Source organism: Myiozetetes cayanensis, unplaced genomic scaffold (assembly GCF_022539395.1).
Source record: "Myiozetetes cayanensis isolate MyiCay16 unplaced genomic scaffold, myiCay2020 scf2-11, whole genome shotgun sequence".
Lineage (NCBI taxonomy): Eukaryota > Metazoa > Chordata > Aves > Passeriformes > Tyrannidae > Myiozetetes > Myiozetetes cayanensis.
In genome coordinates this window covers 65,133,963-65,160,382 of record NW_026087411.1, presented here as the reverse complement: position 1 = coordinate 65,160,382, position 26,420 = coordinate 65,133,963, and the positions used below count along the sequence as shown (strand labels likewise).

General features: G+C 41.1%; 1 protein-coding gene across 2 annotated transcripts in view; it reads right to left on the bottom strand.

Moving 5' to 3' along the window:
• CEP85L (centrosomal protein 85 like) overlaps nucleotides 1–17,580 on the bottom strand; it is a 109,529-nt gene extending 91,949 nt beyond the window's left edge. Inside the window, exons 1-2 of one of the 2 annotated variants that reach the window (XM_050314940.1) lie at nucleotides 17,335–17,580; nucleotides 495–656 (exon numbers count right to left, since the gene is read on the bottom strand). In XM_050314940.1, the coding sequence (XP_050170897.1) occupies nucleotides 495–656; nucleotides 17,335–17,383 (211 nt within the window). In that variant the 5' untranslated portion in view covers nucleotides 17,384–17,580. Of the gene's footprint in view, nucleotides 1–494; nucleotides 657–16,577; nucleotides 16,744–17,334 lie in introns of those variants that run through there. The other variant, XM_050314942.1, reaches the window with a different exon arrangement.
• Nucleotides 17,581–26,420: the final 8,840 nt, after the last annotated feature.

Here is a 26,420-nt window from a genome sequence, read left to right as displayed (position 1 = left end):
AAACGTATATTACTTCCCACCAGAAGGCAGAGATGAGAACACAACACACCCCATTTTCTCCCCAGCCCAGTGAGAAGCTTTCTTTGCTGACACACGCAATGTGACACACACAATGAATACCACAAAGTATCATCCTTTAATCAACTCCCTCAGAAGTTTTTATGCTTTTACCACTTGTTCATCAAGTGCTGTAGTACAGGACATTACTTCCCTGTATAAATCTGGCACTTCTTGTTACTGCAATTATCAAAAGATGTAACACAAGTACCAGCTTTGTGGCAGAGATGCAAGTTAATGCACACAACTCATGCAGAACTAAATTAATCAAACCTCACCAAAACAATTACTTGGTCCAGCAAGGAAAAAAACCCACTAACAAACTGCATGCACTTAGCAGCTTTGGAAAAGTATGGTTCTTTTGGGAAACACACCTTTAAAACATTTTGGATTGTTTCTCTCTCAGAATCATCCAAAACTTAAGAGTGTCAACTCACCTTCCACACTATCAGAACAGGAGGTACCAATCCCAGTGTCCCCACTGTCGGAAGCGATACTGTGTCTTCTGACAGGATTGCTTTGACTGCTTGATGAAACCGTTGTGCTCTGCCACAGGGATTCAGTACCAGGTAACCATCCCACTGAGGAATAATCTGAGCCTATAAAAAAGGAAGTCAGAAGTCTGTCATTACTAATACAGTACAGAAGGCAACAACAAAATGCCTGTCAAGATGAAAACTGAATCCTCTGTTTCATAGTTCAAGTTTGAGCCAGACTGTGCCTATGTCTTGGGATATTTTTTTTTTTTAATTAAAATCCTTTTGCTAGGTGAAAACTTCCCAAAAGTTCCAATACATACATTATTACTATTTAAAAACATGATCCTTATACTATTCTTGCACAAACATTAACAAAACAACTATCACATGATTCCTATCCTAGAATTGATTCTCAATTCACAGCAGATTTTTGCACTGCATGCCTTCAAATACAAGGAGATGAACCAAAGTTAGGCCAGAAACCAGCTGAAGATTTGGCCAGTGAGATTCAGCCATTTCCAACTGTGCATAAACCCCACAACCTTGGTGATAAAATAAAGCCAGCAGTGAAATCGTCAACACCGATATCTAAAGTAATTTATTACGTTTCTCTCATATCAGTAGTTTTCAGTGATCAAGACAGACTTCAAACTGAAGAAGGCACATAGTAGCTGCACACAAGCTGTGTTTGTGAGACATCTAGCCATCTTGCTGTTTGCTTCATTTTGCTTATCTTCTTAATTTAAATAATCACTGAAATATTACATATTAAAACACAATTCGGAGCAGCAAACTGTTCCTTTGCTCAAGGAGTTTTTAAAGTAGGCCACATGTTCTCATGGCCAACCTCAAGAGAGTATGTATCACAGAGTACAACCCCAGAGAACCATTACAATTTCCAACAGCCTACATCCACATCTGAGAATTGTTTACAGGCAGAATACTGATCACCACATTCACACTCTGAACCAAGACAGGTACATAAAGAACCTCGGAAAAAAGTACGGCTGCACTTCATCTATATATAATCATGTACATACAGCCCCTCTAGCAGTTAGCTTTGTACAGCACTTTCAGCAGGAAATGACTCATGAAGAAGTATCAGTTCACATACAATGTCTCTTATGCTCCACGTGGTTATTTTTAGGTCATTCAAACGTTTTCAGCAGTGTCCATCCAAAGTCATAACATCCATTTAACTCTGCAATGACATCTGCAGATCATTGCTAATTTCAGTTGTACTTATTTTCCAGAAAATTAAGTAGTTTGGAAAGGGATATAAAAATGAATATATATGTGTGTGTGTATATATATATATACATATATATATATAACCCCGCCCCCACATATATGAATACACCCATACTCCCCATATAGCAGCCAGATCACTGGACCTACTAGCCAGAGTGGTGACAGCTGCTTGCCAAGTCACTTGTAAATTGAGGAACACAGTAAATACCTACTTACACAGTAAATTCTGTACTGCCTGTGCTATTTAACTGTAACATGACACCTAAAACAATCTACTTTCTCTAAGTAGGTTTTTGAAGGTCTTAAATATGCCTGTCCATCTCATTTGCCTCAACTTCGTTCTCCCTTGAGGTTATGCCTCTTCTTCCCTTTAAAACATTTTCCTATATTTTCTCCTGGTATTCAATCACTCAGTTCTCCTCCCACATGATTCCACTTTAGCGATATCTTGTGTAATGTATTTCCTTCTCTTCCTTAAACTTAGTTTTTCCTCTCCAAAAGTCTTAACTATTCCATTGAGTATCTTTCAAGGCCAGAGGAGCCACACAGGAACACACTTGCCTGTGGCTCACCGGTCACACCCTCCAAAGAGGCACCAGCCAAGATTCTAAGGGAACACCATTCCAGGTGTCATTCATACCATCCTCTCTGTGTCATCCCCTAACGTACTGAAGTTTTGCATACAGCTAGTGGCAAACTAGGACGTTTCTCCCTCTCCTACCATCCAGCACATTTTTCACTAAAAATACTTCGGCTGCTTTGGGAACAATAATTTTTCCGCCCCTCCCTCTAAATAGGGCTACTTTCCACAAGAGTTCCACTTCATACATCTCAAGCTGCATCTAGCTATTCCAGCAAGAGTAAAGCTGACTTATGGGAGGCCCAGCTAATTAAATCAGAGACAGTTCTGATTTAGGAGACAATTCAAATACATTTATAGAAGAGAAATTTAGAATGATTTACCACTATACAACACTTTGGTGACATTTCAGCTTTTATGGCATTAAACAAGCATCAAAAGAAATGCAGCAGATAATGCTACCGCTACTGCATGTTAAATTAACACAGTATTAAGTGTCAAACCCTTTAGATTTCTTGGTTAGACAAATCCTAAGTACATGAACCTATAACCATCCATATGCAAACCCTCAAAGGGGAGAGATACTTTTCATTCTGGTGGAACTTTGAGGAATAAGAGCTAAAAATACCACAGAACCAGATAAGTTACAAAAGGACATTCAGAAGTCACCTACTCTAACCCCCAGCTCAAAGCAAGGCTAATGAGATCAGATTGCTCCAAGGTCCCATCCAGCTGAGTCCTGAACACCTTCAAGGACACAGATTCCAACACCCTTTCTGGGCAGCTTGTTCCAGCATTTAATCACATCTCAGAGTCTCTCACACTCCAAACATCGGTGCAATAAATCCCAAAAATTGCAACAACGCAGCACAACTAGACTTGACAGAAAGGGTTAACACACTAGAAGGGGCAGATAGTCACCCTCGTTGGGGTCTCTACAGGTACTGTAAGCTGAGAAAATAATAGGTGCTACAATTATAGAAAATAATAGGCATTACAAGCAAGTAGATTACCCTGCTGTAGCCTATTCTCAGTTTTACGCCTACACAGTCTGGAGACACACCAAGCCCCCGGTGTGGGGCTGATCACAGGTCCAGGAGGACACATTGGCACAACAGAGAATTAAGGCAACATCTTCTTGAGCACTTTTGCACCCCAGGGAAGTTCAGCATCATTAAGTTAACTCATGAAGCCTGATCCTTGAGCTTGTAGGTCTGAAGAGCTAAGTATTAGTGCACATCCATAGCTACGCACAGATCAGCATGAGGCCAGCAAGAGTTTATTGGCTTTGGTTCAGCACAGACCAGCCAGATCCCATCTAGCTTTCCAGGGAAAATACTCAAGTCTATCTGCACAGTGCCCTGGGCTCCAGAAGGGTCTCTTCACTCAGGCACTCCTTCTCACTACTCACTGGATGCACAGCTGGTAGGAAAGTGCCCACAGTGCTATCACTAGGATAATGCCTTCCCCTTACAGCCGATCTGTACACAGAGATACAGACAGGGGCTGGGATGGGGTGGAACAGTCTCATTTTATCCCTGGGATTCTACTGTTCAGGAGCAACCTCTACATTTACAAGGGCTATGTCCCAAGAAAGCCATTTATTTTAGATTTTTAGTAGGTAAACTGTATGTGAGTTTCAACCTATTTTAGACGTGTCAACAGAACATGGCTGCACATGATCACTTCCAAGAAAAGCTTTCTCTTTGCCTCCCTGACATTAAACATGCTCCATTTTTTCTAATATGATAGCTAATGACATCTTCCAGGACTTTTTAATATTTCATGGCATATCTGCATCACTCTCTTGCCTTGCTGAACTAATAATGACTCTAGTCCATAGAAGGCCATTACAGAAATACAAGTGTCTACTTGAAAGAAAGCTTTCCAAAGCTGATTGAAACCACTACCATAAATAAATACAAGCAACAAGATAATAGGAACAGACTCAATAATTAAGTCTCAACAGTAACGCATAAAATAGGATCTTATAGATTTCAATAGTCCAAGACATTATTTAAAAATTAATTTATTAGTTTCTTTATTCAAAACTAACTTTCCAAGCCAAGTCCTGAGGAATCACCAATGACTGTGCACCCTGTTCTCCGTGGTCCCCATCTCCTTTTTGTACAACTCTTTGCAAATATATGATCTTTCACACAGAAAACAGCCTACACTAGAAGAATCAAGTAAAAGAGAGGAAGGTACACAAGAGTCCCCACACTGCTCAATTAGCACACCTGCCTTACCCTGCTGCTCTAATCTCAAGTCTGCCATTCAACAGCTAGTGTCCATCTGCCCAAAACACAGAGTGGGATAAGAAAAGCAAGCAAAAACTTCTAAGAGATATTTGTGCTGCTAAACTGTATATTACCATCCGACTATGATCATTCTTTACCAGGCTAGAAAAATCAACCTTTCATAGCATTCACTAGAAAAGAAAGCAAAGAAGTGTCATTCTACCCGGCTGTAATTTCCATCAACAAACATGACAAAATACATGCGAGATCCCAAACAAATTTCAGAAGGAGCCTTGTTTATACAAACAGTTGACTACCTCCTTAAATTTGGCCAGCTAAATATACCGACATAGTCCTGTGTTTCCAGCCTAGACATTTAAAACAGATCCGTTTACAGCTAAGTATATTAAGTGCAGGAAGTAGATTATTTATTAAGAGAGAACAGTTGTTGAAATTTCACTCCACAAAAACATGTATCTTTTTCTGTGTGTTACAGAATGCTGTCAGCTACTGCTGGCAGAAAGTCTCCTAGTTAATTCTGGATCATTACCACTCCTAATTTCAGTGGCATGCACAGTTCCCATTTGATATACATACACAAAATAATCACATCACCGTCTTAATATCTGGTTCCTAAAATACCTCTAAAATGCTTGAATATAAAGATTATTATTTTAAGTGACAGCTATGATATTGTTATTTCACCTAGACACTGAATGGAAAGCAATACCCAAAGACTTAATTGGCTTTCACAGCAGATACATCCTAATTTAAAGATACTGATATTTTTATTCCACACTGTGATTGACACAGATTGTGACCAGAAGTGAATCACCCGTGACAGCCAGTGTAAATTTATACAGTCAAAGGATTCTGAAGAAAGTATTTCACTACAGTACTATCAAAACTGACAAATATGCAATGCTCCATTCTAGTCATCATGGATGTGACCAGGCTGCACAACAATATTTCACGCCAGGATGGCACTGAAGCCTGCCTAAAGCTCTTCCATGGAAAGAGAGTCAGCATTCAGCCCAAAGACACTGCCAAAGTTAATTAGTTCACCCTCACCATCTGTACCTTTACCCAAACCCCTGCTAATTACGCCAGAAGATCGCATAACAGTATTTTGAAGCAACTAGACCCACCTCCAAGCTGGTTCTCCCACACCTACTACACAATCCCCTCATATTGATGAACTTATCCCAAATCCTACACAGACCCCTCTTCTCAAGGAATTCTTCAAGGTGTCAGACTCTCTTCTGCACTCTCTCCCTGACCCATAGGACTGAGTAACCACACATCTTTTCAAAAGGAAAAGTCTAGAAACAAACACACAAACGGTCTCTCAGGGACCCATTTGCTGCATTGTAGGAAAAAAACTTTCTTCCACTGAAAAATTTTTGTTTACTCATCATATATGCAAAATCATTACTGCTGAAGGATTAAAGAAGACCTCACTCTGGTGTATGTTTCATGCACAATAAGTCTTTGCCAAAAATATTCTTTTTTTTTTTTTTTTAACTGCTGAAAAGGCAACACAGTGAGAAAAGGAAATAGAGGCAGGTGAACCTAAAATGCTAAAACACCTTTTCAAAAGTAAACACGAGAACAGATGCCATGCTTTAACACATTTATATAGGGTTTTAAAAAAAGCTGAGAGTCAGCAGTAGAATGGCACAATGGCAGCCTCCTTCAGTCAAAGGTGAAGCAAATGATAAGGTGCATTCAGCGAATCTGACATCCTGACACAATAAAAAGGCCTGTAAGTGTTCCTTGCAGACACTGGCAAAAAGAAAACTTATTTGGACAAATAAATCCTTAAATAAATACTTTTGAAAAAAATGTTTAAAAACTGGCATGCCAAGCCTAACCACCTGGACACATACTTCCTAGGTGCACTTCATCTCTATGATCCTTCGGCAAAATAAATTGCAACTTTTATTAATACAAATGTCCAAAACAAGTTCCATGTCTACAATGAAACCTCTTCTCTTCCAGCATGAGCAGTACAGTGGAAAGGGAGGATTTCTAACGCTTTCAGGGAAGATGGCCAGATGACAGTTTCAGGATCCTTTTCACAAATGCTCTGGAGGTGGTGGAAACTCACAGCTCTACCAGCTGGCCATGGACTCAGATACCAGAAGGCCCTACTCCCTCCTCTCACATGAATGCAGCTGAGAGTAGGTGGATGATGCAGTTTCATCTAAGTGCAATAAGAAGCAGAGTAAGGTGGGATGAAATGACAGCACTGAACTACTGAATTTTTACATTTCGGTTTCTCAAGAGCACAGTGTCAGACAGCTGAAGTATGATTCATCCTGAGCACTCATATTCTTCATTAGTGTGCTTTCGTGACAGAGCCTGTAAGCTATTTAACCAAGGTCTAGTTTTTCATTTGGAAACTGATTAGAGCAATCCTAAGTATGCAGAAAGATAAAAATGTACAGATACAGAGGGAAGCAGGAAAAGAAAAATCGGAATGCAAGAGTTTAAACAGAAGAATATTGAGAGAGAGACGTTTTTATCAACATTTTTTACTTGTACAGCCTGATAACACACTGCCTGGTATACAAAGGCCCATCCCTGTTCTCTGTATTGTTAATATGCAAAAGAACTCATTTACTAGAGAGAGAGAAAAACATCAAAAAATAGTACAAGGAGAAAAATTAAAGTAGGGGAGAGACCCAAAGAAGAAAATCCTCAAAATACACATACACCTGATTGGCAATATCAGTTACAAAAACCTGGCTGTGGTCGTATTTTAAGGAATATAAACTTGTGCTTCAATTTCTTGAGAGCCTAATTTAAAGTAAGTTGTGTCACCAAATCTCTGGCTTCTTTTGCATCTCTAATTTCTTAATAAAAGTTAAACAGTTTCATCTTTCCTCCCCTAGAGAAGTGGCTCAATGCACAACCTCTCCTCATAGATAATTATAGCTATAGATAATTATAGCTATAAAACCTTTGTCTTCTATACAAAACAGTATTTCAGTGTGAACCTTCACAAGGTCCCCTTTACAAGGGTGACTTTACAAACGTGTACAGGACTGTACAACAACAAGTGACAAGGCATCCCATGCAGGAACGTGTGTGATTTAGAAGGAACAATGGGAACTAAGAATAATAAATGCATCAATTTGACAGATGAGCTTTAGAAAATCTTGCCAAGGCAGTTTAAAGACATAATCGGGTAGATCACCATCTACGAACCCCCACACCAGTGTCTATAGAAAGTAAGAGGTGAACAGCTCTGTCTTTCCATCAAAGAGTCCAGCTGGCCAGCTTATGCCGCTGGCTAAAATGGGTTTGAGCTGAGAACGCTGTTTGACATTAGAGCTGGTTGGATCCTGTGGTCAGCTGCTGCACAAAGGCTGCTCACCCTTCGCAGACACCTTTGCTTGCCCAGCATAAGCCCTGCCACTCCGGAGCCCACAGAAAGGGATTCAGGAACAAACTGTTCCCACTTACAGAAAAGGTTATCTGCTATTTTGATTTCCTAAGCTCGCTCAGCAAGGGGTCAGACAAGAAGCAGTGCCAAGGAGGGAGTGGGAACATACAGGTCTGATGCCTAGCAGCAACTAGGGTTGTACTTCTGCCAAATTGCACGTTATGGCTCATTCTAAACTGGAGCGAGATAGGCATAAATCTCTGGCTGGCTACACTGAGAAGGACAAAATCTGTTCAACTAACAGAAAGCTGTGTTCAACACAGCATTCTGTTATCTTAAAAGGTAGCAAAATCCTTAAGACTGACACAGCATGTAATAATGGACTCTGCCTTCCTGATTTCCACTCAAGAAAGCACATAAAACAAGAGCTCAAATTCACAACATGCTTTATAATTTATACACACACAACATTTAGCTGTAGTTATTTAATATCAACGCAATGATTACATTCCAACCCTTCTCAGGACAGAAAGAAGTTTACTTTCATTTCATCACAGGAGCAAGACCAAAAACTCAGTCCAATTGTTGATGGCACTCCTGTGAGTTTCCTGCTTCCAGTTAGAGCATTTGCATGAAACAGAACTTCAAAATACAAACTGCAGATGTTTCTTATTTCACATTTGGCACACAGACCACATCTATTACCTCATGCCTGCTCTGCTGGCTTGCGTGTTTGTCTTCGGACTCAATGCACTATTCACCCCATGGAAACACAAAATTATATTCTTAGTTTCCATTCACTTCCATATAGTAACTGCAGAGGAGAAAGCTATCTTTTAAACTTAGAAAGTTTATCAATTACAATATGAAGAGGTGAACGTCCAGGAAAATAAACACATTAAGTTATGCTTAAAGTTAACATAAATGTTTAACAGCAAGCCCTCAGGACATACAGTCAGTCCCTCGGGTCTGACAAAAAAGCTGTGCACTTGTAGCTGATTAGCTGCATCTTCTTATCGAAAAAAAAAAAGGTACTGATCACAGATTAGTATGTTTCACCCCTTCTTACAGCTTAGCTTTATTGGTATTTAAAACTATAATAAGGTAAGTTTTTCTCCAAGTTGTTTGTCATTCTAATATTTTTGTTACAGAATTACCTTTATTCTCCCTCTTTCTGATTAAAGAATTAATTCAATCTCCTCTACGCATGGAGAAAAGTGAAGTAATCATAACTGCTAGAATGAGTAAAAAAATATTAAATGGTTTTAAGCAGCTCCCAAACTTTCCAAGTGGATGAAATAAAGGAGTCTAGCAGCCTTACTTTAAAAAAAATTCATTGTTCCTCTTCTCCTTGTAGTCAAATATCAGATCTAAAGGTACCTTTCACACCAAAATAAATGAAGGTGGAGACTCCTACAAAATGAAATTTCACTGAAATAGTTTGCTCAAGAAAAACAACAGAAAAAATCCTAGTGTTGTTAAAGAAGTCTAATGTGCATTACACACACCACAGAATCTACTTTAATATGAACATACCAGAGACTGAGCCTCCAGGCTATAGTTTTAGTGTGTGCTAACAGAAGTATGCAGATCATATAAAGGAGTTCCCACACTGTTACATTTGGGTTAAAAGGATGAAATTCTGCCTTCATGTAAGTCCTTAGGAGATTTTCCTTACAAACTTCCAATGCCCATGTCACAAAGCACAACTTTTCCCCTCACTTAGCTCTACCTTCCACTAACAACTATTCAATGTAAGGACAGACAATACCCTGGGAATTAAAAAGTAGCAGATAAAATGAAAAAAATCCTTCACACAATACTCTATCAAGCCAGGATACTTCCACTCAAAACTTGTACTTCTTGTGTTTCTGTCTACCCAACGGCAATCGCTTTTAATGTAAAACTTTACATTACAATAATTCTATCAGCCACACAAAAGTCCTCGTCCATCAGTTTGGTATTGCAGATGATGAAGAGAACAGGAAGAAGTTAAGACTGCAGCTGTTATCTTTGTCTTTCCAAACTAGCCAAAGGAATAAAGTTAGAAGTAATGGTATTTCCAATGTCTTCTTGCACTTTAAGCTGGGTCACCACACTTCATACTTTTTTTTTCTTATTACCCACAGAACTATCAGGTCTTTGATCAGTGTTTGTCACTGAACTTTTCACACAAAGCATCAATTCTGAACTATAAGAATGTCTCCAAAGGTTGAGAATTGCCAAAAGGTATAAATAGGTTTGCTAAGAGCAGGCATTTGGGAGAGAAGATACCATCTTATAAAAAAGATAAGACCTAAAAAAAGAAAAGTCTTATTTATTCTGAAACATTTGAAAAAGTTGCAGCTTTCCACGCCATCTGGAAACTATGCCACAAAAGGAGTAAAAGAAACATTAAAAACATAAGGATACCTTATAAGGAATCTCAGATCTGACTCCAGGATGATTCAAGAATGTTTCTTGTCCGAATACCACACCACTGGTCTCTAACGTATTAAGAAGCTAAAAGTTTGAAAAGCATCTTTTGCTTTTCTACTTGTATTTGCTAAGTCTACTTCAGGTATTTTAATGAAGAGGCAATTAGGACTTTTCGTTGACACTACTGGCACTGCCCTTCCTTAGCAAGACTGAGATAGTCTCCTACTACTTCTTCAGTCATTACCCACTATCCTGGACTCGCTTAAACCTGTATGTGAGTCCACTAATTGGTGGAAGTTACACTGTCCAATGGAATTAATGTCACTTTTTCCTGATCCTCACTCCTAATCTTCTTTGGCCTTCACGGTAAGCCTGAGGATTAACTATATACTTCCTGATGGCAGCAGCAGCAGCAGCAAACCAAGACTATGCTGGGAGATTTTTCCACTCTCCATGAGCTGATTGAAGAGGTAGTCCATTTGACTCTAAATATTCCTCACCTGGCTGACATCAGTGCAGATGCTTCCTGCAGTGAAACTGACAGATTCCTGTCGTGTTCCCGACACCAGGGTCAGGCAACTGTAAATCTCCCCCTTCAGTATTTAACTTCAGTATTTTCCAGGTCCAGCCTCCCCATTTGGTTTGCTGTAAGGCTGAGCAAGTGCTAGAGTGGGCACATGGGATGCAATAAGGATACATGAGAGGAGGTGCACAGAAAGGTGAGAGCAACTACCCACTAGATTATCTTACCTGTAAAATAAAATCATGCCCAGCAATCCACCCACATACACCCCTTCAGGAAAAAGGAGGGGTTTACCTGCCACATTTTCCCACATTTCAGGGACTATCACATCTTAAAAGAAGAGGGAAAAAAAATTTTCAAAAATCAACCTTCTTTTATTTGTGTTAGTTACTCCTTTCACAGATGGGCCATTCAAATCTCAAAAAACAGCAAAGATCCCCGTGGAATGAGGAACAGAAAGATGCAGTGTCATTTATGGCATGGCTGGCTGCAGAAAAATAGGTCACTTGAGCGTGGCTGTGCAATCAATAGGATGTTCGTGCCCAGGCAACCAAGCCAGATGCTGTGGAGCACAGTGCCCAGGGAAAGCTCGCATCCCATCCCCAGGGGCAATTCCACAGGTCTCAGCAGTTTCAGGAAACATGAGGGATTATATGTCAGAACTAAGACACTTGGGAGCGTATTTACATGAGTTATTCCCTGCTGCATGTTCTCCTCCTCTTCTCCAGCCATCCAGCCCCGGGCCTCTGTAGCTGATCTGCAGTTTCCCACATGCCACATTCAGTACCTCCTCAACTTGCCCTAGACAGCAAGAAACTTCATGTAGGAGCCTACAGCAGAAACTAGAACTTTGTTATACTTCAGTACACCTTCACGCACCTTCCCCCACTGCTGGCAGGAATAAACTTCACGACACTATATATAGTATTATAACAGGTCTACTGAAAGAAATAGCATAACATAATGGCTTCTTTCCATTCATTCCAAAAAGAAATTTTACGGGGGTTGCAGGTGCCCACACGCTGGTTGGGGCTGCAAGGCAGCCTCTTTGTGGAGTGTCCAGAGCTGTGCCAGGTTGGACAGCTGGTTCCAGACATCTCCAAGCCACCCACTTCAGGGCACTGCTGAACCCAACAAACATGACAGCAGCACCTCGGGGAAAGTGTTTGCTAAGAAAGAGCAAAACACTGTCCAGAAGCAGTAAGTGATGGTGGAAACGCTGTGAGGAAAACAGCCTTGCGAGCCCAGAGGCAAGAGCAGGAGGGGAGAAGGAGTAGCAGGAGCCCCGAGCACCTGCGCAGAGATCCCCTCTGTAAGGCCCTACAGAGATCAGGCTGGAGCAGGGCAATAGCACAAGGAAGGAGCATGAAGAGGAGCTGACACGGACTGACGCCATGGCCAAGTCTGCTTGCCAGCTCCTGTCACAGCAAAAACAATCTCGCTGTCCTCTTCTCCATTCACAGGCTTTTCCATCCTATTTTTTCTCCTGACTCGCTGAGCAAGGGGAGTGGCAAGAGGCTGGGTGGAAGTCTGGCAGCCAGCCATGGCTAACCCACGGCAGAAGACAGTGAGAAAGCCACTTTTTGAATTACACAGTGAATACACTTGAATGTGTTTTAAAGCTAATCACAACCACAATGAGACTGTCTCATTGTCAGTGTACAACTTCAAGACGTATTTGGGCATCTGAGAGACTACTGACAACTACAACCAAGTCAGCACTTTTTCAGCCAAAGAACAACCAGTACAGGAATTGAAAATCAGTTAAAACTCTCCAACTATTAAACCACAGACAAGTTCTATGATAAAAACAAGCATCCAAACAGTACAGAAGGCTGAGCAGTTGACACTGAACAAGTGCAGCACTCTCTCTCTTCTCCTTAAGTAGCCTGTCAACAGTGAACAAACTTTGCTTCCAATAATGGCAGATGATCACCTCTGGCTACAACCTCAAGTCATGCAATTTAGGAGGCTTCCAGCTGTTCTTACCACCATGTACTCTTACTGTATTTGGCAAGTGCCCCACATTTTGAAGCACATGGGTTCTTTAACAGGTATTAAATGTCCTACTAAAATCTTAGCATAAATAATTTGCAACTATAAGAATCAATATTTGGTGGACATAAATCCTAGACATTCTTTTGAAAAGTTACAGATGCTCTTATCCTACTAGCACTTCCTTCATCACCATCCCCCAGGGCAGATGTGAGGGCTCAGGCTGCTTTTTACTATATCCTTATTAATGCATTCTTCTCAAAATTGTTACATTAATTAGTACTTCCTTTAAGTAAAGTTTCAAAACCACAGAATTACTGCAAACACAGGCCTATATTCAGTGAGTAAATGTTTAACATACAAGAGATCAGAAAAACTCCTAAGCCCCAAGACCAACACTATAATATACCCTCACATCCATCACCCTTCTCTTGCCAAGCAGTTAAGACATACACGTTCTGCACACATTAAAAGAGTAGATGCTATATCCATAAAAGTGAATTGCCTGGAGGGAGGAAGAAACAAAGGCATTGGTTTTGAAGGGAAGTAAGTAGCTCCTGTTCACCATCACTCAAACACAGAATGTCATTTGACCTCGCAGTGATCTGTGAAAGACAGCAGAGGTTATTCTAGCAGCCAGCCTTGCAGCTGGAACACTACATTTTTAAGCTCAGGTGATCAATCTTTACAATGCACCACATACAAATGTATATATACAATTATAACTGGTAACCAATTTGAAGTCTGCACTTGGACTAACTCACCATTTATTGCTTTGCCTAGCCCATAAAGATAAACCTGCCTTCTCAAGATATTCCAAGAGGTGTCACATCCCCAGCTGCAGATCTCCAACAGCAGACCAAGAAAACTTGTTAAAGAAACAAACCCACTGGATTTCTGTCCCTTCCCCCACCTCACATTATGAAAACAAGTGTCATCAGCTGCACCCTCCCCACGCCAGCTGTCAGGAAGCTGCCTGTGAAGCCCATGGGTACCCCAAGAAGGCAATGCCCCACAATGTGTTGTGACTTTATTGCTGCTGACATTTTGCTTGTGATGCCATTAAATAATCTTTCAGATCCACGTGTGCCAGGCTGCCAATAAGGCTCAAGTACAAGAACGCAGGACAAACCACATTGCCAGCGCTCCAGAAGCAGAGGGGTGCAAGCTACTATTTTTAGGGATTGTCAATAATATATTTTTGATGTCTTTTATTATCAATAGATAATATTGGACAGTGGAGAGAAGCCTGGCTAGAGGTGGCACAGTTTACTGGAATTAATAAATACTTGTCATTTCATTTTAAAGTGTGCTGGTTTCACTTTCCACAAGCATCTGTTGGACACACATGGGCCTAACTGAATGACTGCACGCTCCAGAGGTAAAACACATCTAGACGAACACTTTCATAGTCTTAAAAGAATTATTAACCAAGTGTGCATTTCAAAGGCTGGTCCAGATTAATAAACAAAGGGATTAAAATGCTGCATGCCCTTCACTGCAGTTATTTAAATTCCTGCAGCACATGGGTAACTGCTGTCTTTATAGAGGTATAAACTATGCTGCAAGGGTTTCGTAAACAGTCACATGTGTACAAGAAGACTGAAAGACCAAGTCAATCATATACATTACAAAAATAGCAATTTAATTTTTCAGGACAGGCACTGAGACTGTAAGAAGATGAATTTATTTCGCATGGGCAGCAAACTTTGTCATTAAATTCACTGATCAAACAAGAAGCATCTATCTATAAAAAATCTCAGAGGGATGCAAAGAAGATAGCACACTTGTTTTCAGAGAATGCACTCCTGTTGAACCAAAAAGCAGGAACAATATGGAAATTACAAAAGAGAATAAAACTGAAGGCCACAAATGAAATATGCCCCAAGAAGTGTCCTTGCCTGTTACATTTTAAGACAACTAGAATTAATTTGCATCTATTACTGAAAAACTGGTGATTCCCCTGTCTAAATAAAATACTTCAGTAAGCACCTAGCTTTATAAGGGAACTGTAAGATTTTTCAACAAAACATAAGACTTCTAAATACACATATCCATAGATAACTAGAGTACAACAAGCAAAACAGAATGCTTTTCAGTAATAAATACAGTTTAATAAGAATCATCAAGTTACTAATTGTTATGCTCCCATATCAATCAGAATCTATAGCAAGTAGTTGCCATTAAAGAATTAAACATACCTTGACAAAAGAAAAATTCCTTCAGCTTAAAAAATAAGTGCTTAAACTTCTGCTTCCTAGTGGGATGCTACTGTTCTGCTACAAAATACTTTTCCCATGGACAGCTTCCTTAAAAAAAAAATAAAAACATCTAACATGGCAATAACAGCATCTTAGGAGCTGTCATCCCTTCAATAAATACCTGCATAGAGCTAATTAACTTCCACTGCTTTAGACAGATTACAAACCTCACAAAAGAGCTTCTCGACTCTTTCCCAGTAATAGAGATGGAGTGGACTCCTGTATTTGAAATTACAGTGCACAAGATGATATCTCAAGGTTAAACCTTCACCTACTTGCTTTCTAATTAATCACCACTTTCTGTTAATCTTATCTCAAATTAGATGTTTTCCTACCAGTTTTGCTACCTTACACTTCTACTGATTACAGATAAACATATATTTTAAAAGTCTGGGTTGATACAAGTTCAAAAGGAATAAGGGGACTGGGGGGGAGGAAAAAGCAACATACAAAATTTGTTCTTGAATCTTAAAGACCATTCTGACAAACACGCAAAAGTAAAACATTCATCCAATAATTCACTAATCAGAATTGCTGACAAATTCAACACAGTATTAAAATACTTCATTTGACCCCGAACAAAAGGAAAGACACTGTACCAAGAGGCACAATCTAAAGTTTCCAGAAACTAATGGAAAACAAACATCAACAACCTTTGCAACAGCCTGAAGTTAGTGTCAGAGTATGCTTGTGACATAACCCTTTAATATTCCTGCCCTAAACACAAATAATCAAGAACTGAAACACCCTACATTCCTGCAGTTTCCATCAAATTAAATGAAATCTCTGCACCTACTGTTCAGAATACCCACTGTCTTTGCAAGCTGTAGCACAAAGATAATGTAATTCCATTCTTTTGCAGGAAGCACTGAATAATTAAAAAAAAATAAAAAGGCTTCAACCAGGCAAACGTGTTATACACGGAAATTGATAACTTAATCACAGTACAGAAAAAAAGAACAATGTCTTCTTTCACCTTCTAGGGATGAACATTAGCCTACTTGTAGAGATTCGGGCAGCTGCTGAGAATGTCTTAGCAACTCTTGTATTTGCAAGAAAAACCCTGTCAGTCGAAAGCAAAACAATACTGCCATTTAAATATGTCAACTAACCATATACACACTATACAGTCATTGTTTTGCAATCCCAAAATTAAAACATAAACCCAAATTTCTGAAGCAAAAAAAATTACTCCAGCAGCACTACTTTGCACTTGCAATGGCAGAGCCAAACCACAGACCTCCACTGTGATCAATTGCTTCAATAAATCAAAACATGACAAAATATTTACAGAAGCTCTGCCAGACTAAAGCAGGTGATGTAGTCGGTAGCATCTCCAAACCCCGAAAAGAGCATCCAGAAGAGCCGGTACCTTGCCTCACCTGCCCAAAAGCGATGTTCACACGGCTCTAAAGCCAATTCGCCAGTTTTCTTGCGACAGTTTGACAGCCTTGACGGGGGAAGTCAGCCCTCCGCTCACAGATAGGTGTCTCTCCTGGAACAACCTAACTCCAAGCGCTAACCTATCAACGCATCCCTGCCAACCCGCAGGAACTAGGCTCTAATTAATCCAGAGACAGAAAAGTGGTGGTGGGGAAAAAAAAAAAAAAAAAAAAAAAGAAAAAAAAGGACAAAATAGGACTCGACCCATTTGTTGCGGTCTAAATTTAAAGCGAAAAAGCATCAAGAGAACCACTCTTCCAGTCTCTGCCTAAGGGTATACTAACAAATCGGGGAGGGAAACGAAAGCCCGAAACATGGAAACGGATTATGTAGGTTAAGCTCAGCTTTTCTCATCCGCTGCAAGGTCCAGCTGAGGCAGCGCTGAGCCCCCGGCCGGCCCGATGCCGCTGACGCCGAATCGGCCTCTCCAGCGGGCCGGCCCCGCGCCCTCCCCGGGCGCCACGTCCCCCCTCTGGGAGCAGGGTGTGGGGAAGGGGCCGCGCCGCTTCCTGCCCGCAGTGGGGACGGAGACATTTCCTCAGGCGTTCCTGTGGGGACCCGGGAGGGAGCCGGGCCCGGCCGGGCCGGGGGAGGGGAAGCGGCGCGGGGCCCATGTGCCTCCCCCCGGCCCCGGCCCCAACCCCAGCCCCAGCCCCAGCCCCAGCCCCATTCCCTTCCCTCCTCAGCGCTCCTTACCCGCCTTGTAGCCGCGCAAGCCGGGCTGGGGGTGCAGCCCGCCCCACATGGTGCCGCGCCGGGCCGGGCCGGGCCGTGCCGGGGGACCGCCGCTGCCGGGCGGGCGGGCGGCCCGGATGGGCGGCGGAGGCGGCGGCTCCCGCTGCCCGAGGAGCTCAGCGGGGCGCTGCCGCCGCGGCGGGGGCTGCTGCCCGCCCCAGGGGCGCCGCGGCCATGGTACCGGCACTGCCGAGGGCCGTGGGACCTCGCCGCCCCCTCGCAGGAGACAAAACTTGCTCTACTGCGCTGCCGCTGCCGCCTCCTGCCTCTCCAGCGCTGGGAGCGGGGCGGAGACAGGGGCGGGAACGCCGCAGATGCTGCTGCGGCTGCCGCTGCTTCGGGGGCGCTCGCTTACATAACCCGGCCCACGGGGCGAGCCGCGGCGAGGGGCGGCGGCGGGGGGCGAGTCCGACCGGCCCAGCCCCGCACGGCCCGCAGCATCCCGCCCGTGCGCCCGGGCCCCGGAGCCCTCTGCCGGGACCGCAGAGCAGGGTCGGGGGCTCCCGTTGGGCTCGGGCTTGTTGGCTCGCTCCGTCCCTCGCCCGCCCGCGGGACCCGCGCGTCCCGCCCGCTCGGGAGGGGCCGGTGGGCAGCGGCGTGTGCCTGTCGGCGGGCACGGCACCGAACTCACTGACAGCGCTCGGCACGGCCTGAGGGCGCTCGGTAAAGGAAGGTGAAACGCCTGACTCCAGAGCTGCGGCACTGGAAATACCCCAAGGCCAGTACGCGCAAACTTTACTAAGTAATAATTTACTAAGTTCACAGTAAAATCACAGTTTTCCACTACTTTCTTTTTTTTGTTTTAGAAAGAAAACGAAGCGGAAATAAAGAAGAATGGTAAGGTTCGTTTGAACGATCAGTTCCGCCAAAAGATCCACAGTAGCATCACAAAAGTTGAAACCACGGGACTGGGAACAAAACGCTCCTGTCAGCAGTAATTCAAACCCGGTAAAAGGCTCCCTCCAGCCCCAAGCTGCTTTGAGTCTGCTCCAAGCACTTCAAGAGATATTTGTGCAATAGCAACCTTCGTTTACAGTTGCTTGCAACTGCAGCCCAGTGTCCCCATTGTAAACTACCTTCTGAATAAGCGTACCCCGACTCGATCAGCAGTCCCCATCATCAGATAAAAACATAAAGAGGAGGAGAAAACACTCAAACAGCTTCTAACTTCAGCATAACTATCCCAAAATTACAAAGCCCACCACCACCAAGAAAAGCAATGCTTCAGACAGCATCGCAGAGTATGATGGGCATGACAGCTTAGGGAGGTGAAGTGAAACAGGAGCAGTTCTGTATTCATGTGGAAACATTCATAATCAATAAATAAAGTTGTGTTCAAACACTTCCTGCTGACCCAATGCATTTTTAATTAGTAGCTGATGATTACAGAATAGCTTTTATCTCTTTGGAAAGTTACATGTTATATTTCCGCACAAGTCATGTTTTATGTATGCCTAGCTTGGTATTCATAATGCAAAAGTAAAGCAGAGGCCTCAGAAGCACTGGCATGAGCATATAGAAATGCTGCATGTTGTTATTTCTTCCTCTTTCTTATCTCTATAAAACCCTTATGCACTCACTGAAGACCTGACATGATGTGCATTCCTCTCCAGCTTGTTTTCACTACTGTGAAAACTGTCAATGGGTGTTTTGTAGGTGGAGTTGTAGAAACACAGGCTTCAAAAAGTTAGCAAATACTGAATAAAAAACCCAAGTACTAAAACTGCAGGAGATCCTGTCTAGTGTTGCTAGAAGTCCTCTGAATGATAAAAGATCAGACACATTTTCAAGAACCCACAAACATTGGCTTACAGCAGAACACCAATGCAGGACACTAAATCACTGTTGATAACACCTTAATGAAATTGTCCAGCCTTTCAACCCTGAAGCCAGTTTCAATATTGAAGAACTTTTTTAGAGAGAGCATAGTAGATCAACATGACTATAAGAAAGAAGAATAAAAGCTAAAGTATCTTGCAAAACACTCAAGACCAAGAAACATGTAAACAGCTTAGTTCAAGACCTCTTTAAAGGACTTGTCTGCATGTAATATTTGTTGCATACTATTTTGTTGGATAAACATGAATACTTAGCATATTTACAGGATGATGCAGTGAGTTGTAAGGAAGCTGAATATCAAGAAGGGGAAGGCATCTAACTACAGGTAAGAAGAAAAATTACCTCAGGACTACTGAGTTCTGGAGTTGGTGATGCTGTCCTGTAATGCAGTTTCAAGAACCCAGAGGCATACCATGACCACAGAACGCTGCATGCTTGGAAAAGGTGTGATAACTGTTCTTCCATCCCCTAATAAATGTCACTGCAGTGTTTTTATGTACTTTGGTATTGCTGTTCATGGAAGCCTTACAGTTTCCTATCTGTCTCCTATCTACTTGTGAACAGTATCATAGAGGAAAAAAAAGAACAGATAAAAAGGCCAAGATGAGGGTGGCAGAACACAACCAGGCAGTCCGGCTGAATCACCTCCCACTGCAGGGCTGTGTCTTCCAAGGTATCCCTGCTGGGGCATCTGTGCTTTGGCAGGGCTACTGCTCAGAGCAGAAAGGAAAAAAACATGCTTGAATTTAAGCATTCAGATAACAGAACCTGAGGCACTTTTATCATTTTGATTGGATTTTAAGTTCTTTTTATGGAAACTGAATGTAATTAGTAAAGCTTTTTCACCACAAATAATCTCAGTGTATCTGTCTGGAAACTAGGCCAAACTAAAGCCAGTAGTTTTACTCTATAAATAAATCTTAGCTTGTTAATACTCAATTCTCTATCCAGCAATGTTTTGCATCTGCAGTCTGCTTGTGCACACAGTTCTAGACCAGGTGCAGTACTTGCTTTAGATTTTCAAAAACCTCTTGAAAAAGTGTAATGACTGGCTTGGTCCTCCTGCAAAGATGAGCTTGTGCTGTTTAATGCTGCTGAAGCAAGCCTATACCTTCACGAAGAGCTCAGCCTGGCAATGCAGCAGGCCCTGAGGACATCCCAAGTCCCTCTTCTTGACAAGTGTCTGCTGTCCCACCTACAAGGCTCAACCATGCAGAGGTGGTGGGTAGTACTGTCTCTGGTCCTTAGTCCTGACTCATGGCTTGGTCCTTCTATGCCTAAGGGAGAGTACCCACACCAAGGTGACTTGCATTAGAATGGAATCATGGAATCTTTATGGTGGGAAAAGACCTCTAAGATCATCGAGTCGGACTGTTAAGCTTATCATATTTTACATCTCTTGGGTTGATAAGAATTAGGAGCACAGAAATCTATGCTCCAATGCTGCCTCATTCAAGAGTTTCAGTACTCATGGAAAACAGCAGCATGGTATAAGGGAAAACTCATGTAACCCTACACGTGAATCAAGGGTAAGTGGAAACAGCCTACATCCCTGGATAATTATTGTGAAATCTGATGCTCCAGACAATGAATGGACTCAATTTCTTACTGCCTGAAAAGCCTTCTCCCCCTCTCTCTTTTTCTGACACAAACTCCACCTTCTTGGCAGAATGAACAAAAACAACAATAGAAAGTAACAACTTAAGAACTGGTATTAGGCAGATGCTGTCTCATTAAGGTCAATTGCAACACATCTTAAATTTATGATCTATCTCCAGGTTCAGAAATCACATCCTTTTTTTTTTTTTCCCTGAGTAAAACCACAATGCTCAAAATGGAATTAGGCTGAAGCATAACCAGTGAAAGCAGCATTTTTTCTGTTAAAGCCAGAAATAAGTTCAGTGTTTATTCTACTCACTTGCTTTCACATTTAATAGAGTTAAAAGATTATTAAAAAGGTCCGAATGCTAAATACCTAAACATTGTTCTAAACAAATGCAGATCATTTCCCCTATCTAATTAAGACATCAAGCATGCATGCATTCTATCAAAAAGCAACAGTGGTATTTCTGCAAGCACATCTATATTGTAAATTACTTTGAAATTAAAATCACAATTTTTCGGTTATTGAGTTGCTTCACTAAGTACAGAAATCCTTTTCCTCCACCCACAAGTTTTTCAGCTGAACACTGTGTCCTAGCAAAGTCTTATCAGCCTTTAAGAAGCCTTAGAGCAATTCCTCCTGTTTTCCAAAAAAATAACTGCAAGATGCTAGACTGTATTGGGTGGCACTATAATTAAGAACAGATTAATGTACCAAGTAAACTGCACGCCTGCTGGTAGGGGCAGGTTGGCCTACAAAAGACTGAAATGTTTCACTCAAAGTACATGGTGTGCACTGCACAGCATTAGCAATAAACTTTGTCACCTAATATCTGCAAAGCAGGCATCATGAAATAACACAGTGTACACAATGTTTTTATTTTTGCCTTTTCTACAAGCAAATGGGAGTGGACAAAGGAGCACAAGTTGATACTGACTTGAATCTGCTTTGCTCCTTGCTTTCACTGACAGCTTACTCCATGAGAGAGGATCAAACCAAGCAGCTTGTTGTTACCATAACTATGATTTATTAGCAGCCTCCTGAAATATCAGAGTCTTCCTAATGTTCCAGGTTTCAGACTCAGATTTTCACCTGAGAAATTCTTTACATCATTGCTAAAAGGCCCTTTGGAGTCTGGATTTTACACTTCTGTGTGTGTCTGTGTGTGTGTGTGTGTGTGTGTCATATGAATTTTAAATGAGTCTAAGGGATTTAAATCAACTTTTTGTCATCAACTCTGATAATGCACAAAGAAAAATATGAGCAGGGGTGGGACGCAGTGACATCTAACCAGTAATTTGTGAAGATAATCAGGTATTTCCCGTTGCATTTTTCTCAAGGGGAAATGTTTGAGTTCTGCTAGTCTATCTTTCCTTTCCTCATCTCGCACCCCTGTCCCTCCCAACTCCCACCCGCCCAGCCAGAGGGAAAGAAGGGGAAATACAAATAACTTGGGAAGAGATGGAGAGAATATGTAAAATACTACAGGCCATAGGCAGGTCTTCTACTCTCAGGCTTCCAGGGTTGGTTCCTATAAAGTTTAAGTGCTTGTACCAGAGCAGTCAGTGAGTCTCTTTCCCTTTGCCCACCAGAATGCACTAACATATCCAGCTTCCTTGCAATACATTATGCTTTCACTAAAAAAAAAAATTTTTTTAAATTGTTTCCCCTACCGTCATCGCATGGCTTTTTTACAATTTCTCCTGTTCACTTGTTCTTGAGCCCACTCGTCACCTTCACGTTCTGATTTTAGGAACACTGTTCATTTTTTACCCAATAGGTCTAATACAGAAACAGTTAGCTAGCTGTAAATCCTCTTGAGAGAGAGGGCTGAGACCTCTTGGGGATATTTTACATTTATTATGATGCTGAAATATCTGATGAAGGCCATATTTGGGACCTGTTGCAGTCTAGAAGCTTCATTGTAATAATGAATTAAAAATGATGATGTATCAATAGTACTGATAACATTCTTTGGTATTTTTCAGAGAAAAAGACCAGCAAAATGAAGAAAATGAGGCATGAAATAAGTATGCTACCAGTCATCAGATGAGGCAGGCACAGTTCAGTTTCACAACGGCTGTACTAAAACCCTTTCAATTCGGGATTATGAAAACACTGAGCTTTTTGTATTTGCTTTTCTGTCTTAAAACAGAAGAAGCCTCAGCAGTACTTCAGTTCAGGTTTTCAATCCAACTGTCACTGGCAATGCTCAAGTTTTTATAGTTGGCATTTTACTTCAAGGCAGACTTGTTCCCTCTGTGTTATACAGAGACAAGTGAGTGCAGAAGGATAAAGCACTGCATGACATTGCTACACAATCATTTGCAGATTTTTTTTTAAGCTTCGGCATGTATGTTAAACTCCACCCCAAATGTGAAGTAACTGCTGTATCAGAAACACAAAGCAGCATTTAACCTGACCTATTTAAACCTACCTGCTTTAAAGGTTAATCAAAACACACTCCCTTGTATGCAGTCACCGAAACAAAGGATCAGATCATGCAGGCAGGTTCCTTGGTCCTTCTACGCCTTGGCACAGAAGGGAATAAATCCTGTTTTCCCTTTGCAACAAACATCCCTGATGAATTATATAACTTTTGAGAAAGCAGAATTTTAAATTGCAAGTAATTGTTACAGGAAATCCAAAGACACTACAGCACAGCCAGTCAGCGACGCAACATTGTATGAATACTTGAATATGGAAATTTCTTCCAAGTGGCCGTCATTATCTGCTTATAGCCTGAAATATGTAGTTCGGTTACTCCAAGTCAGAAATACAACCTATAAACATTACCAGTCAGAAAATTATCTGGTCACTTGTGTTTGAGCCAAACCCAATATTGCTGCAAAGGGATGAAATTTCAGAAAAGTCAATGGAGTTATGCCAGTGCTCAGTTTAGTCAGCTCAGTGCTGTCATATGCCCATATGTAAAGGTTGGGTGGAAAAATTTATTTCATGCTTTAACTATAAATACGATCACTTCATGAAGCTTCCCGCCCCATTTTTTCTCCATCAATTTTTATTCTACAGAAATCACTGACATTGATTCTACAACAATTCACCACTAACACAATACAATCATTCACTATACACATTATATTGCAATAATATATCAGTATTACTTTATTTTCTCTGAGCAGGGAGAAGTCCGTGCCTAAAATGACAGAGTGTTTTATGCTGGTAGAACAAAATCCAGTTTCACAGAGTACTTTTATACCCACCAAGCACACGCCCTGCAGATGTCTCAGTACCAACCTCCTCCCAGAAGCCATCAGCCATGACAGTGCTGGGAACTGGAGAGCGTGCAGGACAGGTAGCATTAGAAAACACTCTGATTTTGATATGCCTGACTCTGCTAAGCCAAATTTGCTTGTATCTCGGGCTTTGTATCCTTCTCACAATAAACTAATAAACATATATATTAGCACACACACTTTTAGACAGACACTGTTCACCCAAGAAGGTAGAAAATTACTGAAATGCACCAAGTGGACTGTACTAGTTTTTACTGACCACAGTGCTCATCAGATTTGTTTCACTGGACCTCAGGCTTAGTGTATGACAAAGTTCGAATCCACTACAGTATCCTTAGACTGTTTTGCTTTTGACTTAAAATTAACACAGACGAGAGTGTTTATTAAAAGTAACTTTGCAACTCTGGCTTGGCTGTAAGATTGTTCTACTTTTAACACATTACTTGAGTGACCAAATTGATCTGGGAGGCGTTCTAGTAAACATGTAACCTGATCTTTGGCCACAGAGAAAACAAGAAATCAAGCTTCTAAGTGAGCATGCAACTTTAAATGTACATAAGTAAGAGAAGCATAGAAGTTTAAGTATTGCTGCTTGAATTGTTGAGGACTGTGCAACTCATTTAGAAATCTCATGGTTTAAGAATTACGTACCATGTAGTGCATTGGTGTACCATTCTAATACTGTGAATATCTGGTTAAATCTATTAAAATGAAATTGAAGAATCATATTTCCAGTTTTCTGGTCAATACAGGACAGTATGACATAAATATGCTTTATACTTTGATCATTTAGTTCTTGGTGTTCCTATCTTCTGAGCCAAGCATCAGAAGGTCAACCCAGAACATAGGAATATCCCCCTGGCTTCTGATTGCCATTTGTTCATTAGCTAAGGAGCTTGAAGAACCTAAGCAAAATACATTAATAGAAGAGATAAATAGCTTAACTGAAAATCTGAAACACTCTGCATCCTTACAAAACAACATTATGTATATGCTCCCAATGTGAAAATTGCAAAGAACAAAAAATATACTGAAAGAGGATATGACAAGCAGTGCAGGAAGCTAAAGTGGAGAGCAACAAAAATGTATTTAGAAAGTGCAAGAGGCGGTCATACACAAGACTTCCATCTGTACACCATTCCAATTAATGCTCTGTGAAGCCAGTTCATTCATGGAAGTCCTTGTTCAATGACACCACTGATTATATGTTAAGTGAGCCTTTCCTGGTGTTGGCTTTGCTGGAATATAACACCAGCAGTCCCCATGACAAGATCCTCACTTAGCACAGCCACTGCAGTTAACAGATAGAACAGGAAAAATAAGAGAGGAATAAAAAGGAAGATGACAGCTATAATAAAGTGCAAATATTACTTGTCTTTCGCTTCTGTGTTTGAAGATAATTGCTGCAAGGATAAACTCTCAAAAGAACAAAAAAAAACCCCCCCCAAAAAAAAACCAAAAAAACACAAACAAAACAAAACAAACAAACAAAAAAAAACACACTAAAAAAAAACCAGAAGAAAATCATGTATTTTGCATTGTCTTAGAGGTAGAACTCAAGAAGTAATTTTAAAAAATGATAAATTGAATCACATATTCCCAAAACCTACTTGCTGCATTTTGATGTTACTACTTTCAGATGTTACTGAAAGGCAAGAACACAAAAGTTAAAAGCATAAAAATATGACCTCTGAAAGTTGTCTCTAATGGACCTCTAGAGTAAACTGAAAGATCTAAACCCTAGGAGTGTGTTAGAAACTCTAAATGCAGAGCATAATCATATCTACTCAGTGCTATATATCCTTGAGCTTATACATTTCAACTTAAGTAAACTGGTATCCCTTGCACAGAGATAGGAAAACTGAGCTGTATGAAACAAAAACTACCAACCATTTTACTCAAGTCTATAATTAAAATTTTCTGTGTCATACTTTAATTGCTGAAACTGCCTCTACAGCAACATTAAAAAATTACCAGAAAAAAATTGTCACTGTGAGGCACATTGAATGTTCAGAACGAAACTTCACCTTGCAAGATTTGCAAGATTTACACTAGTTCTGAAGCACAAAGAAGTTCTAAAATACAGGTTTTGGTTTCCATCAGGTACATGCTCCCAATGAGAAAATTACAAAGAACAAAAATATATTGAAATCCTCCCAGAGCTCCATCACAAACAAAACATGATCTATTGCAAGTTCAAATTTGGATGAACACAAATGCAAAGAAAATATTGGCAGATGAGTTCCCTCTTTAGGAAGAGCAGGTAAGTTAGTACACACAGTAAGTTCCATTGAACTAGCAAGTCAATTTGTGAGCCAAGTTGGATCTAATAGATCCAGCTATCTAGC